The 21359-nt window shown below is 43.1% G+C and overlaps 1 protein-coding gene across 1 annotated transcript; it reads right to left on the bottom strand.

The window, feature by feature from the left end:
• Positions 1–5979: 5979 nt before the first annotated feature.
• Positions 5980–6966, bottom strand: LOC118596069 (olfactory receptor 5AR1-like). Its single transcript, XM_036206786.1, has one exon. The coding sequence runs from the start codon at positions 6964–6966 to the stop codon at positions 5980–5982; it is 987 nt and encodes a 328-aa protein (XP_036062679.1).
• Between the last annotated feature and the right edge of the window lie 14393 nt (positions 6967–21359).

The raw sequence follows: 21359 nt of genomic DNA, 5'->3' as shown, positions 1-21359 counted from the left end.
GAAGTAGATGAAGAAAAAAGATAAGAGACACAGGATAGTTTTGGGAGGGCCCTGGTTCAATACCCAGCAGACTCTAGTTTACTTCTAATGGGCTTTTTATATACTAGCAACGGGAGGGGCAAAAGACTTCCCCCTTTCAAGATCAAAGCACAATTTACAACCAATGGCCAATCATCCTATTATGCAGCCCTGCTGGGTAAAGCAAGCTCAGACTTTCTGACATTGAGTAAGGCCTTACGAGGGAGCCTCTGTGGGTCCTCACAATTAATAAACTGAGGTAAAAGTAAGTACATGGAGCTTAAGATCTGTTAGTATGAGGTAGTCTGGGTCAGCACCCTTCTTGTCTGCCAACAGGGTAAAGCCAGGGCATGCTTGTTCCCTATCTGAGTGGCTATGAATCAACAGTTTCAGACATATAGTAACTCTATGTCCTTGGTGTGTCTGAGAATGTCTCAAATGAGATACTTTTGCCTGGACTTAACACTGACAAAATGCCTGCCAAAAAAGATAATTATAGGAAGGTAGATCTCTATGTTTACATTGGAGAAAGGAACAAAGAACCTTATTGTGGAAAACAGGTCTTGACTGTGTGACTGTTTTTGCACATAGCTAGGGGTTGTTATCCAGATACCCCAAATGCATAGAAGAAATTGTGCCCAATAAATGATCAGAACACTGCTAAACTGTGTGAAATAATTCCCAAATTCGTAATACATGGGAAAAGCTACAACAAGAAACAGCCAATTCATTCAAAAGGCAATAACAACACACCTCACATCTTGGCTTAATCCTCCAACAGAATCCTTTATTCTGATGGGCTGACCTTATCAAATGATAGCTGAATTCCCTACTACATAATTATGCAGCCTGTAGCAAAAATCCATACCAATCTAAAATCTTGAGAATTAGAAAGATAAGGCTCAAACCAGTTCCTAAGGCATGCCCATAACCTACTTCCTTATGAGCCAACCTGGAGTCTGCCTGAAGGGCCTAGCAACAGGCACTGTCAGAGGTGCTGATCATGACCAGCCAATGAGGGGTGGCTACACAATGTCACCAGATTGGGACACAGCCTGGGTGCTGGGAGGAGGGTATATAAGGCTTTCTCTATTACTGAATAAACAAGTCTGCTGTTTGCCTTTCACCTGTAGCCTGGGATCTGTGTCATTGACTCCACGCCTTCTCACTCTCTCCCCTGAGGGAGCTGTTAGGACCCAGCAGCACCTGGCACCTGAACGTGGGACTTCTGGCATGGGTTTTGAGCTTGCCGGGGTCAGGGTCCTATTTTCTGTTGCAGCTGTAATTTTTGGGTTTTTGTTTTTGTCTGTTTTTGCCATCGCTGTTTACAGAGTGAATAGTTATTTTTGCTTTCCCGGCCCTGGTTCTGATCATTTCCCCCTCTTCACTTATGGTGCTGGACAGTGCCCCCAAGACAGTGTGTTTTGGTAAGAGGGCCCCTCAATCGTTGTGTGCTTTTGGTCCCTTCAGCATCTTTTCTGTTGTCTGTCATGTTTGTCTGTCAGTCCAGTGAGGAAAGCACACTCCTGTTGACTGTCTTCTCTCTGACTTGCTTGCCTGCTGTCTCCATCTACAGGATGGGGTAACCTCTTCATCACCTCCTCCCCTTCCAGTCTGATCTCTCTTCAGCATCTAATGATGAGAAGGCAGACAGTTCAGGCCCCTAAAAAGCTGCTGAGGAGAGCATGGCCACACCTAAGACTACATGTGCTGCTTCCCTTACAGCCCCACTCCCACCATGGAAGGCTACACCTCTGCCTCAGTATCTTGGAGTGAAGTGCCTCAATGTTCACCTGCCCATGAAGGCAGAAATTCCCCTTGTGCTGCAGTATGCTCCCAGCTGTTACAGCCCACCCATTCAGATCCTGGGGAGGCTTAATGCATGAATTATAAGGTAGGGGGAAATAATCTTCCTCCTCGTTGTCCTTCTCCTCCTTTTCCTCCTCTTGCTTCTCCTCTTTCTCCTCCTCCTCCTCCGCCTCCTGAGTCAGAACAGAGAATCCAGCATTTTGCTTAGGTTTTTACTCAGCCTCTGACTCACTGACTTGGTAACTAAAACAGGGGAATCTTGTTTAAGGGCACAACATTTCAGCCTCTGAGAGGAGGGTGGAGAGCCAGTTGTCGGTGTAAGGGAGCTGGTCATGGGGACCAGGGTTCCCTGTTACCATCTCCCAGACCCTTTTGGCAGTTTGAGAGTCAAAGGACCCTGCATCTTGCCACCTCACATTGGAAGCAGACCTTTCTAGTTCACAGAGTACGGAGCTTTCTAGATGATGGCTTAACTGTAGTCAACACCGACAGACTCCTGGAAATATTGCAATAGGCAGCTCAAGGGCAGCCCGGCTGTGTTCAGTCCATTTCTCATTTCTGCATCAAAACTTATAAGTACACTAGAAAACACAAATCCACCAGACACAGACAGTGTAAGAAAACAACATTCACACAACCAGAAGAAACCAGACAGACATAGGCATACGGCGGGCACCTTCACTCTTAGGCCAAAACCAGGGGACAAGAAGATATCTCTGGAGATGGGTCTATGTGTCTAATCTCCACTGTCCCCCATGTCTAGACTCCGAGAACAATTCACCAATCAGTCTTGTCTTACATACGTGTCAGCCAGCAATTTACTTTTGTTTCAATATGCAAATTTGTGATGGTCACAGTCTGGGGCTCCCCCAGACTTCCAAGTCCACAAAAATGCTTGCCCCCAGAGTTGCCCCCTGCCAGGGCCTATGAACTGTGGTACATGCCTTTGTCTAGGGCCTATCCCTGACTTAGTGACTTTTTACTTTGTGGTCTCAGGTGCCCCCGGGCCTCCAAGTTCACCTTCAACTTGCCCCTACTTACATTCTTTTCTGAACCCCCAGCCTTGAGTCTGGAGTCCCCCAGCATCTCACTGGGGCCTCCAAGAATAATTATGGAGTTCAAAACTGCCAGAGAAAGACCACAGACTCAACAGATTATAATTACCCAAATTTATTAATTCTGCGACCAGGGCACTGATCTCTAAGCCAAATCAGAAACATTATGCTCCCAAGCAGATGAGGGAAAGGTTTTTAAAGACAAACACATTACTCCACTTCTGCAGAATTTAGTTATGTGAAGAATTGCCCCACTCCCTTAGCTACATAAGGAACTGCCCCTCTACCCCCAGCTGTGTGAGGAGCTGCTCCCACTCCACCACCCACAGCAATAAGCATGTTTCCAGAAGCCAGAGCAAGTAGTTAAACATTTCACCATGGTTAAAACAGTTTTGAGGAGAGGCAAGAGGTCAGAGTTTTCAGGAATTTAGGTCAGAGGCCAGTGGCTACTGAAGTAGGTGCCAGGTACAGAATGGAATTTCCTTCGCTATCCCATATGCAGTGGCATTTATTATTTTCACTCACTTTACACATTACAGAACTTCTGTCATAACTCTGTGTCCATCTCTAGTGCCTCTTTAACAGGTGCATGTCAGACCTGGAACCTTATATGTGAGGCTAGCTACTCTGCTCTTGTTTAGATATTTGATGTGGGGTTTTTATAATTCTAAGTGATCCTGCAATGACCATTTTGGTATTTAGATCCTCCTCCCAATTTAGGATTGCTTTCTTAAGGGAAATTTTGACAAAAAGGAATTGCTGGCATCTGAAGGTATGTAACCGTTATAAGGTTGTTGATATGCCCAGGCTGCTTGTGAGAACATGGGTTGTTCTGACCCATGGCTGGTGTTTGGCATTCTGTGACTTAATGTGGAATCTCATTGTAGTAATTGGATTGTAAAGGACACCAAACATGTTCTTGGAAGCTCTGGATTGTAAAGGACACCAAACATGTTCTTAGAAGCTCTGGAATGTAAAGGACACCAAACATGTTCTTGGAAGCTCTGGATTGTAAAGGACACCAAAAATGTTCTTGGAAGCTCTGGATTGTAAAGGACACCAAACATGTTCTTGGAAGCTCTGGATTGTAAAGGATACCAAACATGTTCTTGGAAGCCCATTGAACATGGTTTTCTCTTCACTGCTTTTCAGTTATTTCTCTTTGGTATCTTCCTTTCCTCAACTGCTCTCTTTGTAGGCTTATTTTGTCCCCATGTGTTTCCTCAGCTTGTTTGAGACTTTCTTTGAATATTTTTTCCCACAAGGCTTCAATTCATTATATAAGTCATTTCGTTTTTTCTCAAGCCTACAGAATCAGACCTGCTGTAAGCATTAGAGTGCTTTATTGTAGAGGTTTTGTTGATTTAATTACATACTAGCCACTCTTGAGTTGACCTGGTTGATGTGTGTGAAAAGGTCGCTCTTCCTTAAGGAGCCCTCCCTGAATCAGGAATTAGCAAATGACAGATAAGGTCATATTACATAGTGCAGGACCCAGCTCGAGCCAATGGGCTTTTTGTTTACTTGGTTTTTCCTTAGTTTGTCTTTGTAATTTTTGTATATTTGAGTCTTCAATCACTGTGCTGTAAATATATATGTGATTTTTCTGCTTTTAAGAAGATATGATGACTGTGATTGTTAATCCACATTAAAATCTAATTGAAAAGCCTTTTGGTTTGCTCTAGTGAGTTTCTAAATGAGATAATAAAAAAATTAACATTAAAAATTTTTTTATAACATTCTGTGTGTGCATAAGTGCATCTGCACCTATATGTATAGTGTCTCTCTGTGTTGTTTATGTGTGCGAAGGCACACATGTGAAGGTCAGAAGAAAATGTTCAGGGCTCAGTTTTCTCCTTCTTCCATGTGGGTCCTGGGTTTTGAACTTGATTTGTCAGAGTTGGCAGTTAACATTTTTAACCAGTGAGCCATCTTGTCTGGTTGAATATTAACATTGTTACATTTAATCTTAGCACTAGGAATATGACCTTTTATAGATTCTTTTTATATAGTCCAGCTTTCATATCAGTCAGTAGTTGTGTATTTTTTAATCTTATATGATCACTCATTTTTCTTAGTTATTTCTCTGGGTTTTTATACGTGTGTATTTTTAAAAAAGACTTGTACATATACATGTTTTTCTGTGTGAACTGAGTGTGTGTGTATGCGTACATGCCTGTACTTGAGTACAGTGCCTGTAGAGGCCAGAAGAGGGTATCAGATCTGCTAGAACTAGAGTTATGGCTGTTGTGAGTGTCCTCATTGAGGGTGCTGGAACTCAAACTCTGGTCCTTTGGAGGAGCAGCACATGATCTTCACTGCTGAACCATCCCTCCAGCCCCAGCGTGTGGATCTTATGGAGTAAACTCTTCCTTACATTCCTCACTTTTAAAATCTCAAACATCTCAGAAACAGGGTACTTTGGCATTGCCAGAGAATCCAGATATTTGCATGCTTCATGGGAGCCTCCCTCAGTAGGCCCCACTGCATGGTTCAAGCCAGCCAAACCCATTTTACAAAATCAGGGAGCTAGTGATTTTTGAATATATATAAATACCTAGTACATCCTTTTCCTGGGAAGAGGCACAGAAATGCCTACGCACCCAGGTCAGAGCAGTGACAGACCAAAGCAGTGATTTTCATCCACGTCTGGCTTGGCAACCAGTGAGTTTATTGGAGTGAGTCATAACAGTGTGGTTGTGGTGTTAGGTGGGGAACTGTAAATGACTTGGGTAGCTTCACCTCAGCGTGGGTAGTGTCTCAGGAAAGCTGTGTTCCTGGAAGCCCCTGCACAAATGCTGGCAGCTACCTCAAGTTTACCATCTGTTTAACCTCTGGGAGGGCCTTGGTGAGTCTTCTTGCTTCTTGTGAGTCTCATGAGCCTCTCTAGTCTCCCTATTCCTCATCCAGACTACATATTTCAGTCTGGAGGAAATACAACACTAGAAGGTGGACAGCCAAGGAAATAAAACAACCAATGAACACATGGGCTAATGAACACAGTTCCCCTCACACACACATACCCACAAAAGTAACACAAATAGCCAATAACTATTTTAAAGAGTAGTGTTGGCCTTTCTGATGGTCTCCAGCATGGCTAGAGGGGAAATTCTATGCAGGTGGGTTTCTGGGCCTTCCCGTGTCTAAATGCCAGGTTCCAAGATGGCACCTGTGGATAAAGCTTCCTTAGAGCAGCTTTCATGTCCTTGTTCCTCAGGCTGTAGATAAGTGGATTCAGAGTGGGTGTGAGGATAGAATAGAATACCGCTGCCATGCGCCCTTGCAGAGGGGAGTAGTGGGCTGTGGGCTGCATGTAGGCGGAACTTCCGGTGCCATAAAACAGAAGCACTGTGGCCAGATGGGAGGAACACGTGGAGAAGGCCTTCCAGCGGCCAGCTGAAGAACGAATGTGAACCACTGTGTATACAATGAGAACATAAGACAGGCAGGTGAGGACAAAGCAGGTCATAATAATGCAGCCACTGACTGCAAAGCCCACAGCCTCGTGGCCCTCAGTGTCACCACAGGCTAGATGCATGAGTGGGGGAATATCACAGAAGAAGTGGTCAATCATGTTGGGGCCACAGAAGGGCAAGGAAAAGGTGTTGACTGTGTGGAAGGTAGAAAAGAGGAGCCCACTGGTCCAGGCCACTACTACCAGGGACACACAGGTCTGAGAATTCATGGTTGCCCCATATATCAGGGGCCTGTAGATGGCTAGACATCGGTCAAAAGCCATGGAGGTGATGAGAAAACATTCTAGAGAGCCAAAGCAGACAAAAGCAAAGAGTTGGGATGCACAGGCTGGGAAGGAAATCTCTTTGGTGTCTGCCATGGTAGCCACTAGGGCCCTGGGCAGAGTGGTGGATGTAGAACAGAGATCCACCAGGGAGAGGTGTTTGACGAAGAAGTACATGGGTGTGTGCAGGCAGGTGTTGAGAGTCACAGCTATCATGATAGAGACATTCCCCAGAACCGCAGCCAGGTATATGAGAAGGAAGGCGCCTGTGCTCAGCAGCTCTAATGCAGGGACGGTGGAGAAGCCCTGGAGAATGAACACAGACACGGCAGAGAGATTGGCCATGGCGTGTCTCTGGAAAATCGGAACAAGGAGGGTGCATGAAGAGAAGAGGCAACCATAGCAAGGACCTATGAGGAAAGGAAGAAAAAGAGGTGAGATGGTTATGGTTATAGCTTGGTCAGAGACATTCTTACTGCAGTGGATAGTGCTTAATGCAGAGATGTATTACCCTTGAAAGCACCAACAGTAAATGGCTGTCAGTACTCAGCCATAGATGGAATATCTTTATCAACTCTCTCTCAGGCCTGGGCAATATCATGGGAAAGGGGACAGAAAGAATGTAAGAGCCCAGAAGGTGGAGAACGGGTGGTCTGAAATGCTGTTCTCTGGCCATGGCATGGCCATCTTGCTGCAAACCTACCACAGCTGTGGTTACCTACCCAAGCCAGGTGTGATCTCAGCATGGGTGGGAGGGGCTTATGGGGTCCCACCTCTCTACCTGAGGGATTAATGGTAGCTAATGGTGGCAAGTCACTTTTCTTTGAGGTAAGGTGACTGATAAGTTTGCCACGCCCCTGTGGATGGCCCCAGAGCTGTGTACATACATACAGGCCACACTAATAGGACTCAGTGGGGTAAAATAAACTAAAAGTTATAAAAGAAGGACATGAAGTTATGAGGAAGATGTGAGTGGGGTTTCTGGAAGGGAGTGAAAGGGGAAATGAGGGGTTGGTATGATCAAGATACATAGTATACATGGATGAAATTTTAAAAGAACGTATAAAAACCTTTTTGTTTTTGTTTTCTGTTTTTTGAGACAGGATTTCTTCTCTGTGGAATCCTGGCTGTCCTGGAACTTGCTCTGTAGTCCTTGCTGGTCTCAGATGCAGAGATCCACCGGTCTCTGCTCCCGTAATAAAAACAGCTTGGAACTGGCATAAAAACCGACATTTGGACCAATGGAATTGAATTGAAGACCCTGACATTAACCCACACACCTATGAACATATAATTTTTGACAAAGAACCCAAAAATGTACAATGGAAAAAAGAAAGCATCTTCAACAAATGGTGCTGGCATAACTGGATGTCAATGTGTAGAAGGCTGCAAATAGATCCATATCTGTCACCCATGCACAAAACTTAAATCCAAGTGGATCAAAGACCTCAACATAAATCCAGCTACTCTGAACCTGATAGAAGGGAAAGTAGGAAGTACTCTTGAACGCATTGGCACTGGAGATCACTTCCTAAATAACACCGGTAGCACAGACACTGAGTGAAACAATCAATCAATGGGACCTGTTGAAACTGAGAAGCTTTTGTAGAGCAAAGGACACAGTCAACAAGACAAAACGACAGCCTACAGAATGGGAAAAGGTCTTCACCAACCCCACATCTGACAGAGGGCTGATATCCAGAATATATAAAGAACTCAAGAAATTAGACATCAAAATGTCCAACAGTCCAATTAAGAAATGGGCTATAGAACTAAACAGAGAATTCTCAACAGAGGAAGCTTAAATGGCTGAAAGACATTTAAGGAATTGCTCAACATCCCTAATTATCCAGGAAATGCAAATCAAAAGGACTCTGAGATACCACCTTACACCTGTCAGAATGGCTAAGATCAAAAGCACAGAAGACAACTTATGCTGGAGAGGATGTGGAACAAGGGGAACTCTCCTCCCCTGGTCGTGGGAATGCAAGCTTGTATGGCCACTTTGGAAATCAATATGGCGCTTCCTTAGAAAATTGGGAATCCATCTCCCCCAAGACCCAGCTGTAGCACTCTTGGGCATATACCCAAGGAATGCTCAATCATACCACAAGGGCATTTGCTCAGCTATGTTCATATCAGCATTGTTTATAATAGCCAGAACCTGGAAACAACCTAGATGCCCTTCAACTGAAGAATGGATAAAGAAAATATGGTACATATACACAATGGAGTACTACTCAGCAGAGAAAAACAATGACATCATGAGGTTTGCAGGCAAATGGATGGATCTAGAAAAAATCATCCTGAGTGAGGTAACCCAGACAAACATGGTATGTACTCACTCATAGGAGGATTCTAGATGTACAACAAAGATGACTAGACTGCTACACAACTCCAGGGAGGCTACTTAGAAAACGGGACCCTAGAAAAGACACAGGGATCACCCAATGACAGAGAAATGGATGAGATCTACATGAACAACCTGGACGACAGTGGGAGTAATGAAGGGCAAGGTTTGAGGGAAAGAAAGCTTAGGGGAACAGGAGATCCCAGCTAGATCAAGAACAGAAAGGGAGAACAAGGAATAACAGACCATGATAAATGATGACCACATGAGAACAGGAAGAGGCAGAGTGCTGGAGAGGTCCCCAGAAATCCACAATGATACATCCTCTGTAGACTGCTAGCAGTGGTCAAGAGAAAGCCTGCTCTGACCTAGTCTGGTGATCAGATGGCCAAACACCCTAACGGTCATGCTGGAACTCTCATCCAATAACTGATGGAAGTGGATGCAGAGATCCTCAGCCAGGCCCCAGGTGGAGCTCCAGGTGTCCAATTGTCGAGACAGAGGAGGGCCTGTAAGAGTGTGAATTGTTGAGACCAAGATTGGAAAAGCACAGAGACAAATAGCCAAACAAATGGAAGCACATGAATTATGAACCAAAGGCTGTGGAGCCTGGATCAGGCCCTCTGGATAAGTGAGACAGTTGAATAGCTTGAACTTTTTGGGAGGCATCCAGGCTGTGGGACCGGGACCTGTCCTTAGTGCATGAGCTGGCTGTTTGGAACCTTGGGCTTACACAGGGACACTTCGCAAAGCCTGGAAGGAGGGGACTGGACCTGCCTGTACTGAATCTACCAGGTTTAAATGAATCTCCAGGGGAGTCTTGGCCCTGGAGATGGGAATGGAGGGGAGGCGAAGGGGGGAAGGGGGGGGGCTGGAGGCAGGAGTGGGGAGGACAGGGGAACCCATGGCTGATGTGTAAAATTAAAACACAAATACAATAATAATAAAAAAAGAATCACAATAAAAAAATAAGGAGGAGAGTAATTGAAGGAAGATGTTTGTTGTCTGCCTATGGCCTCCATTAGTTTAATGCTTTTTTCAATTTAGAACGTACCCATCTTGTCTTTCTTTCTTTTTTTTCCCCCTTTGAGACAGGATCTCATATAACTCAGCTTGGCTTTAAATTCACTGTGTAGCTGAGGATGACGTTAAACACCTGATCCTTCTACCTGCACATCCCTAGTGATAGGATTACAGGTGTGCATGGCCACACCTAGTTTAGGGTGCTGGTACTGAGCTCAGGGATTCATGCATGCCAGGCATGGGCTCCACCAATTGAGCCACATTCCCAGCCTTCCATGCATATTTCTAGGCAACCCTACGGCTTCTTAAGTAGAACATCCAGTCTAACCCCCATTCCCTCAAAAAACCAAACAAACAAAAAACCAGAGATCATTTCTTACTCATCTCTTTACTTCCTAGCATCCCCTGCAGGAAGCAGCACACAGCTGCACCTAGGTGTGTAGTTATCTCTACTGCTCACCCACATAGTGTGGTGCAGAGACTGGTAGACTGCCTGCTCTCCCCTCCATGGGCTTCATCCACAATAGTCGCCAGGTAGGGTGACTGCCAAACACCACAACTTCATCCCAATACCTCTATCCTCCTGGATGGTTCTCACCTTGCTCCGTGCTCTGGCTGGGAGACCCAGAGGGCTCCCTCCAAGACTCACTGGGACCCTGCCAGCTGCTGGTTGGGACCCTCCAGTTGCCCTGTTCTACCAGGAAGTAAAACTGCTAAGCACACACCACCATCTGCTCCTCTTCAGGAGGCTCCCTGCAGTTTCTCTCCTCCCTCCCTGCCTTTACCACAAGATGCTTCCCTCTGAGGGAGAGGCATCTGGGGGAGAGGGTTTTCAGGCAGAAATAGAGGACTACTATGCTTTATTTCGGTGGGATCATCAGACACCAACTTCATGTATTACTGCTCTGAGAGAGGGAAATGCACATTGATGTTCCAGGAAAACAAAAAACAAAAAACCGACCTTGCTGCCAAATCTGATGGCCTGAGTTCAATCCCTGGGAACTGCACAGTGGATGGAGACAGGTGATTTCCACAAACTCACTTCCATATGTATGTGTGGTACTCATGTACCTCCCCCAAACACAGTTAAATAAATAAAATGCAATAAAAAAAATTTTTGGAAGAAATAAAGCATCCACCCTCCATCCTCATTATCTTTTGGAAAAGCTGTGAGATTTGTATGCTAATGTCTCTCCTGGTCACGGTGTGCAGAAGAGGCAGTAGCCAGGGCATCCCACTACTCCCACTGTTCTCTGGAGCCCCGGGGACCTGCAGGGCATGGGGAGCTCATCTTGTGGGGATCTCATCTTGTGGGGAATCTGACTTTTTTCCTTCGGCTAACAAAAATTGTATGTTTCTTAATATTTTTTTTTTAATTGGGTTGCTGGATACCCTTTCCTTCAGTAACAGGATCTTGCTATGAAAAAGTAAAGTCTGAGAATATTATCCAGAACAGTCCAGATTGTTCGGGGTTCCCAACCCCACCATTCACTAGTTGCTTGACTGCTCTGTCCCCTTGTTTTTTAATCTGCAATGCAATGAATTTTAACCTTTCATCATGTTTATTTATTCGTGTGTAAGGTGAGCACCCATGAAGGTCATGTTGGGTGTCTCTTTCAACTGCTTTCCATCTCCCCTTTTGAAACAGGATGGACTAGCTGTCCCACAGGCCCCAGGATCCTCCTGTCTTGGCTTCCCCCGTGTTGGAATTACAGATGCCTGCTGTCCTTTAACTCGGCATTTTACATGGGTGCTGGGGATTTGAACCAGGTCCTCAGATGTCCATGGCCGGCACTTTATCAACTGCATTGTCTCACCCAGACCGAGTCTCAGAAATCCAAGGAAGTCATTGTCGCTGTTCCCATCTCACAGATGAGAAGCTGAGGCTCAGGCCTCTCACACTGGAGGCCTTGTGCCACCCAAGTCAAGCAATAACTGGTATTTCAACATCCCTGGGATGCCAACACTGCTCTGAATTCTTTCTACAACACCCATTTGCCTTCCCACCAACCCTGGGAGGCAGTCACCTCTCTGTCCCCCATCTCTCAGGCAGCAAACAGGCACAGAGATGTGAAGGAAATTACCCAAGTTCTCATAACTACAGCAATTGAGGTCCTCAGAAGAAGCCATGTAGGTATTCAAGAGCCTACAGATCCTTAGACCATAACTGACGGGATAAATCTTGCAGGCTCTTTAGAGTCCAAGTTATTGTAGATTATCTCCAGGCCCTTTATTAGTCATTATTGACATTTGCATCTAATTTTTTTTTTTTTTACTGGATAGAAGAACAAGCCCAGGTATTCCAGGAATCAGGAGACAGAAGTGAGAGGATCAAGAACTGATGGCCAGCCTCAATTACAGAGTTAGTTTGAGACCTGCCAGGGAGATCCTGCCTCAAATAAACAACCACACAAAACCTCTTGGGTTTTATGATGAGCCAACCAGACCCCTAGCTTCTGAACCCTGTAGAAGAGATTCTTCTATGTATACATACATACATATACCTTCTATATATACCTACATATTCTATATATACCTATTGATAAAACCATATTTGGCTCACTCTACTTCTGTGACTGTAAAGTTACTTATGTAAATTCCATAGAGGAACCATGTCCATCAGGATAAAGGATAACTTTAAAATCTGTGCTCTTATGTGATGGTAATTTGGCTTGGAATAAACAACTTCCTTGTTCTCTATAAAGCAGGTTTATTTTATGTTGACGCTGTTGTGGGCGTGCTAAGCTAATCCTTGACTGACCTACCCCCACAACCCAAGATGAGCACACCTCTGCTGTCTCAGGCATCCCAGACACAAAATGTCAGCTGCTTAGAAATGTGTAGCAGGGCAACCTACCTGACTGCTGACCACTGTCCCCATACAGTAGGTGAAGCTGATGCCTATTTGGTGCTGGGCTGGGCTAGCGGAAGACCAGATACTTGAGGGGCTGTTTGGGTACAGAGTCAAGATAGGAACTCTTTACTCAAGGATGAAGCCACACTTTTTAAGCTATAGCAAGAACAGCCTTGGGGATAGGCCAGGTCTCCTAAAGTCCTTGAGGTTGGCTCTGAGCCACAGCTCCACATTTCTTTCTCTCTGCTTTTCTTGGGAGTTTGCCCAGGCTCACCTCTGGGACCTTGTGTGCTGTGGTGGTTCTAAGCTCTGAGGATGAGGCTCTTTGGCGGCCAGGAGATCAGTCCTGGCTCCAGCTGTGACCTTTCTAGGATTTTCTGATAATGCTCATTGGTAGTGGACATTATGTTATCTACTATTTTGCCTTTAAGTACCTTGCATTTAAAGTGTTCTCAGACAGATATTAAATAGGACTCTTAGGTAGAAATACCTTTAAAAATAAACCTGCAGGGTTGGGGATTTAGCTCAGTGGTAGAGTGCTTGCCTAGCAAGCGCAAGGCCCTGGGTTCGATCCTTAGCTCAAAAAATTAAATTAAAATAAATAAATAAACCTGCAGATAACCCCATGCTGTGGATAAAAAATTGAGGTGTCCATTTTCACCTCAGTGGACTCTTCATCTGTCTCCAACCTTTTGGCCAAGGATAATGGTTCTGCAAGTGGCATTCTTACATCTTTCCCAAATATCTTGGGTTATAGGCCAAAGAGATGGTTCACTGACTGAGAGCTCTTGCTGCACAATCACAAGGAACAAAGTTCAAATCCCAGCACCCATAAAATAAACCAGAGGTCCTGTACACTCCTATAACCTCAGGCGTGAGCTGGGCAGAGACAGGAGGATCCCTGGGACTTGTAGGCTTCTGGTCTAGCAGAGAAAACAAAAGACCCAGATTTGCAGAGAGACCCTGCCTCAGAGAAATAAGTAGAGAATGATAGAGGAGGATGCACAGCACTCTCTGCTTGTCTCATACACCCTGGCATGTGCAGCCACTCACATGTAAACAAATATTTAAAATAAACATCTTACGTTATATATGTTTACTCATATACATCAATTAAGTCTTAAAAAGTTAACATCTTAGGTTTTATATTTTTAAATATGTTCAACAAATTTCCTTATGTATTATTTAGTATACTTTCTGTTTGTGGTTGCTCTTGTAAGTGGCATCTCATTTTCAAAACATTTTCTTATTGATTACAGTGGATATTCATATATAATTGATCTTTGTGCTTTATCTTATACCCATTTATTTTATTTTTATTTTATTTTTCCATTTTCATCTATGTGTGTGTACATATATTATATATATACATACATGTATATATACATGTTATACATACATACATTTATATATATATATATGCCTTCGTGTGTTTGGCCACTGGTATGTATATGTTTTTGTATGCCTTTGCTTGATGTTTAGAATCATCATCAAGAGTTCTTCCAGCTTCGCCACTGAAGCAGGGTTTCTCAGTCAAACTCAAAGCTGATGCATATGGCTGATCACTTGCCAGTTTACACTGGGGAATCCCCTGTGAGACTGGAATTATAGGTGGCCAACACACTCATCCATATTTACCTACTTTTGGAGACCTGAACTCTGGTCCTCATATTTGCAAGGGCAAGGGCTGTAACCATTGAACTATCTCCCAACATACCTCATCTATTTATAAAACAATACATTCCCTTTTTGTATATAGGCACAGATATTTCCAATAAATTGGAATCGCTGAATCAATGGGTGTGCATACTCTATTCCTAGGAAATTATTCAACTCAATATGAATGTACTTTATCAATATATATGAGTTATGTGTCTAAGAATCAATTTTTGTCTTTATGACTAATTGGATAGTTTTTAAACCCATGGTTACCCAATGGCCAGAAAATCATCTTATTTTTATTTTAGTTTATGTTTCCATAGTGCAATGTTTTATATTGATTGTCAACTGGACAGGATCTAGTATCATGATTGGAGGCAAATCTCTGGGCATATCTGTGAGAGGAGTCTCTAGAATGGGTTAATTTACTTGGAAAAACCCAAATCTATAAGCCCAGATCCAGGCTAAATCAAAAGAAAAAACTTGGGCTGAGTATCAGCATACATCTCTCTCTGTTTCCTGACTACAGATGAAATGGCCAGCTGCCCTTCCTCTTGTCACCATGCTTTCCTTGCTGGGTCATTCTGAAGGGTGTGTGATCATATCTATTATTTTAATGTTTATTTATGTATATGCAAGTGCATGCACATATACTGTGGTGTGTGCACATATATGTATGTACAGACGGGAGGAGCACATCAGATCTCTCCTCTATCACCCTCTGCTTGTTGCTTTGAGGTGGGTCTGTTTCTGAATCTGGAGCTTGTGTTCTCTCACCTAGGCTAGAAGCCAGCAAGACCCAGCCATCTTCCTGTTTCTGGAACTGGAATTACACATATGTTTGGGATGCCTGGCTTGTTACATGGGTGCTGGGATCCAAACTTTGATCCTCGTGGTTGAAGAGTAAATGTTCTTAACCCCTAAGCAATTCTTCCATTTGTTTTAACAGAAATTTATGAAAATGTAATTCTTGTTTCATAAAATTTACCAGACCATATAGTTAAGTGTATTTTGTATTTTCCATGTTTAATTAATAATAAATTCATTTGCTCTCTTTACTTACTTAACATTGCCTAATATCCTTTCTTGTTCATGGTTATTTTATTTTATTCATTTATGTTTATGTATATATGTGAGTATGTGCATGTTTTTGTGCCACACTGTACATGTACGGAGGTCAGAGGATAACTTGTGGGAGGTGATTCTTTAATTCTACCATGATGGTTCTGGTGATTGAACTCAGATCATCAAGGTTGGCCACAGTCACTTTTACTCACTGAGCCATCTCATTGGAGTGGGTTCAAAATCTTTCCCCAACTCTTTCATTTGGCTTTCTGCCTATGGTGATTTAAATGCCCCCCTATAGGCTCATATATTTGAATGTGTGGTCCTAAGGAGTGGCAGTACTTGACAGGGATTAGGAGGTGTCACCTTGGTGAGGTAGGTGTGGCCTTGATAGAGGAAGTGTGTCACCGGGTGTAGGCTTTGAGGTTTCAAATGCTCAAGTAAGGCACAGCATCATCTCTCTTTTCCTGCTACCTATGGATCTAGATCTCGACTTCTCTAGTGCCATGTCTGCCTGCATGACCCCATGCTCACTGCCATGATGATAATGGACTAAACCTTAGAAGCTGTAAGCAAGCTCCAATTAAATGCTTCCTTTCATAAGAGTTGTCATGGTCATGGTGCCTCTTCACAGCAATAGAACAGTCACTAAGACATTGCCATTTTCTTATTGCATTCTAGTAGTCCTTTATAATATATAATGTATATGTTTGTAACAGTAAAGCCCATACCCATTAAGAGAAAACTCCTCCCAGTTAAAAATTAATCTGAATCTCTTGACTGGGTGGAGACCTAACATTCCAGTTGGGCTGGGTCAATCGGCAAGCCAAGGGGCACCTCCAGGAAGGCAGGCTAGCCATGAGTGGTGCTAAAGAAATGAGTGGAATAGTGAGTCCTCAAATGAGATGCTGTACTTTCCTTTCCCAGAATCCCAGCACTATCACAGCAGCTTACAAGGCTGCAACCATGTTTTCATAGGTCTGCCTGCTTTGAAAAATATTAGTTCTTTGTAGAGGGAGTTTTCCTGTCCTGACTGCCTGGCCCTAAATAAACACACATAGGCTTCTATTAATTACAAATTGTTGGCCAATAGCTCAGGCTTATTACTAACTAGCTCTTACATTTAAATCAACCTATTTCTATTAATCTATGTATTGCCACGTGGCTCATGGCTTTACCTGCCCTCTAGCATGTCTTGTTTCTTGGGCAGCTGGATTGCATCTCTCTCTGGCTCTGCCCTTCTTCCTCCCAGTACTTTCAGTTTGGCTTCCCCACCTAGCCTTATTCTGCCTTGCAATAGGCCAGTTAGCTTTTATATTAACCAATGAGAGTAATACATATTCACAGCATACTAAAGGATTATTCCACAGCACATTTTTTGTTTTGTGTTTTTTTTTTTTTTTTTTTTTTTTTTTTTTTGGTTTTTTGACACAGGGTTTCTCTGTGTAGCTTTGTGCCTTTCCTGGAACTTGCTTTGAAGACCAGGCTGGCCTCAGACTCACAGAGATCCGCCTGGCTCTGCCTCCCGAGTGCTGGGATTAAATGCATGTGCCACCACTGCCCAGCTGCACTTATTTTCTTCTATCTCTTTTCTAAGCAAGCTTCCTTTAACACTTTGGATTTCCACAACATCTTAGGCTTTCTTTGTCTCTCATGTCTCTCCCCCAACCAGGTAGCTGCTTGTCCACCATATGTCTGAAAAAGCATGCTCTTCTTTGTTTTTTGTTTTTCTTTTTTTCCTTCATTCCCCTACAGGAAGCTGCTGAGAGTTATACCTTCCCTACCCTGGGGATTTTTCTTTTAAATGCTAATCAAATTGCCCTTGAACTTCCGTTTTAGTTCATTCTTGAGGACCCCAATTGTGTGGGTTAGATATGAAGTTCAGCATGGTAGTTTTAAAATCCTGCTTGAATTCTAATGTAAAGACTAAACCATAAGAAGATGTAGTATGGAATGAACTCAGAGAGTCTTGTTTATCTGCACTCCATATCTATCTACTCTGTCATCTATCTGTCTGTCTATCTATCATTTGCTATCTGTCTTTCTATCTTCTAGCTATCTACTATCTTCTGTCAATTTATCTATCTTCTATCAATCTACCTATATTCTATACCTTGCCTGCAATGGGATTTTTATTTTAAACTTTAATGTTTTCTTTATTTATCTACCATCTATCTATTATCTATCAATATATCTACCTCTCTTCTATCTTCTATCATTCTGTGTATCATCTTTACACTTCCTAGTATCTTCTGTGTACCTATCTGTCTACATTTTATCTATTTACCTATAGTCTATCTACCTGTCTATCTATATTCTATCTACCTATTGATTTATCTGTCCTTTATTTCTAGCTTCTGTTTACCTTCTATCTTCTTACCTATCTTCTGTGTATTTGCCTATCTTTGATGTATCAGTCTATATCTATTTATCTTTATTTATCATCATCTGCCATTTGTATATCTATTTTCTGTATAGTATCTATCTATCTATCTATCTATCTATCAATCTACCTACCTACCTACTACCTTCCTACCTATTTATCTTTCTGTCTAGCATCTATCTATTTTCTACCACCTATCTTTTATCTGTCCATCTATCACCTATCTACCCATATTTATCAGTCTATTCAACTATTTGTCCATCTTTTGATCTATCACCTACTTTTTAATATCTATCAGTCTTCCTATTTATCTGTCTATTATTTATCATCTATATATGTATATATGTATCTGCCTTCCTATCTTATCTGTCTGTCTATCAACTATCCTCTATTCACCTATCTTTCTATGTATATCTAGCTTTACCTAGCATCTATGTATGCATGCATGCATGTTTATATATATACATATATATACATATGTATCTGCCTATCTTTTATGTATCTATCTACTTTTTATCTATCTCTATCTATCTACCTATCTTTAACCAATTTATCTATATTCTACCTCCTATTTATCTATCTTCTTCTGTATGTATGTATGTATGTATGTATGATTGATCTATCTATATCTATTATCTATCTATCTATCTATCTATCTATCTATCTGTCTATCTACATCTTGCTATGACTTATCTACCCATCTATCATTACACATCTCCTTCCATCCTAACAAAAACTCAGTGAGGTAAATCCTACCATATTCCATTTTTACAGATGAAGAAGCTGAGACACAGACAACATTTTTTTGTCTAAAGCCACACAGCTAGTATGTGGAAAAGCCATGGTTTGAATTCATTCATATGACTCTACCTTTAGCCATCATGGTTTAGTGCTAGGGGCTTTGGGCTTTCATCCTGAGTATATTCATGGATAATGATAACATTTATTTTAACAAAAATAAATAAATAAATAAAATGAAGGAAGAGAAGATTGGGAGACATACAGGCCTGTTTCTACCTCAGTGTGTTCACTGTGAGATTTCTGTTAGATTTCCATTTGGAAATGCTGTGCATGTTTGGGAGCCAGGCAGAGGTGATCAATGAAGAAGATAGATAAACATATCTGGGAACATAGACAGACAGACATATAGATATTCAGAGAAGCCATGGGTAGTTATCAATGGTAACTAAAGTCACAGGACTGAGAGAAGTTGGTATTGTGTGTTTGTGTGTGTGCCCAAGAAATCATCATTGACACCTGGGATGACTATCACATTCATACAGAGAGGTGAGGTAACTCAAAGAACACAACACAAACAACCCAGGGCTGATGGCAGCCAACTTCTAACTGCTCTCTGAAGTCCCTAATGCCCAGGGAGATTCCTCTCACCTGCTCTCACAAGTTGGAAATTCCAAGAGCCCACGTCAGTTTCGATCAACACAACAAACCACTCTCCTAAGGCTAAGGCATGTCTCATTAAGCTGAAACTCCTAGTGGCTTCCCAAGGGTGAGAACTCGGTGAACCCTGGAGCACCTAGCAAGGTCTCCTCCCCAGAGTGCTGGAGTAATTGGCCTTCTCTTTCATCTGGGGTAACCTCTAGAGATGAAGGCTCTTTGCTTGTTAGGAGCAGACAAGCCCTGGCTGGTCTGGGAATTGCAAAGAAACTTTTTGACTGGTTAAACTCATTAGCAAAGAAGCTGATGATGGCTGAGACCTCTCCCAGGGGCAGCAACTTTGTCTCTGTGCTAAGGCAATGCATCCTGGAGTTGCCAGAGAGGAAAAGATTTTTGGCACAGCCTACTGCAGCCACTGCTTAGCCAAGCATGTCTTGGCTCCAAGAGAGCCTCGCTTGCCTTCTGTCAAATGAGAGTGAGGGTGAGCATGGTGCTTGTGCTGCGCCTCTCTCTGAGTCTTCAGTGCCTGAACCAATGCACGCTGGGGAAGATAGAGAGGTGGGAAGTGACTGAGCGATAGGCCTGAGTGATTGAAGGACTCACTTGGATGTTTTGTTGGCAACATAGTTCCCAATTTGAGGTGGCCGTCCATCAGGAGACTCTTGGCAATGCCAGAGGACATTTTAATTGCCACATTGGATGGGGGATACTGAAATCTAATGTGTAGAAGCCAGGGATTTTGCTTAGCATCCTTCAATGCACAGGGCAGCCCCTTCCCCAGTGCAATGAATGATCAGATCCCCAAATGCCATAGTTAAGAATGATTTGCTTGCTGATTCTTAACTGCCCTGCTCTCCTTTTGTGTTTGCTTTTGTTTTTCCTGTGATAAAACACTCTGACCAAAAGCAACTAATGGAAGGAAAGGGTTTATTTTGTTTACACTTCCGGATTACAGTCCATCATTGATGGCAATGAGATCAGGAGCTCAGAGTAGGAACTGAAAGATACAGAACTAGCTGCTATTCCATGAAGCATTGCCTCTGACTAGGGAACTCACACATGGCCATGGAAATACAGCAGAAGCCATGGAGGAATGCTACTTGCTGGCTTGCTCATAGACTCATGCTTCATTAGCTTCCTGATACAGCCTAGAACCAACTGTTCATTGGAATGGTGCCACCCACAGTGGGCTGGACCCCACTACACCACTTAATAACCAAGATGGTTTCTTCATGTACATGCCCCCACACCACTCTGATCTGGATAGCATCTCAATTGAGACTCCTTTCTCAGGTGACTTGAGGCTGTGTCAAGCTGACAGTTAAAACTAGGACAATAACCTACTTCCCTGTTCTGGATCTCACAATGCACAAGGAGGAATAAGGGACCTGGGAAGTTGACTCAATGGATAACATGCCTGTTGTGCAAGCATAAGGACCTGAGTTTGAATCTTCAGCACCAGGTAAAAGCCATGTATAGTGGTTTGTACCTGTAACTCCAGCCCGGGAGGCAGAGACAGGTGGATTCCCAGGGCTTATGGCTAGCCAGGATAGTTGAAACAGAGCTCAGGTTCAGTGAGAGACCCCATGTCAAATAATAATGTGAAGAGTGATGGACAAAGACACAGATGTCAACCTCTGGGTACACATACACATAGAGGGGCATGGGGAGGAAGATAGAGAAGGGAGCATACACAAATACACATGTGTACATATACACATATACAACATGAGAGAGGGAAGAGAGAGACAGAGAAGATTGAGAGGATGAACAAAGGGGCTTGGAGATGGCTTGGTCAGCAAAGTGTTTGCCATGCAAGCATGAGGATCTGAGCTACCTCCCCAGCACTATTGTAGAAAGGTAACCACAACAGCGAGTACTGGAAATCTCAGTGTTTGGAAATCAGAGACAGGAGGATTTCTGGTGAGTGCTGGCTAGTCAGTCTAGATCTATCAATGACCTCAGGGCTCAGTGAGAGGCCTTGTCTCAAAAATCTAAGATGGAAAGCA

This window comes from Onychomys torridus, chromosome 1 (assembly GCF_903995425.1).
Source record: "Onychomys torridus chromosome 1, mOncTor1.1, whole genome shotgun sequence".
NCBI classification, from domain to species: domain Eukaryota; kingdom Metazoa; phylum Chordata; class Mammalia; order Rodentia; family Cricetidae; genus Onychomys; species Onychomys torridus.
Note: the sequence above shows the minus strand (reverse complement) of the source record. Positions and strands in the feature narration are given on the sequence as shown.

What these genes read in the sequence shown, in the direction of transcription:
- LOC118596069 (XM_036206786.1), bottom strand. Translation starts at nt 6,966, where the DNA reads ATGGCCAATCTCTCTGCCGTGTCTGTGTTCATTCTCCAGGGCTTCTCC.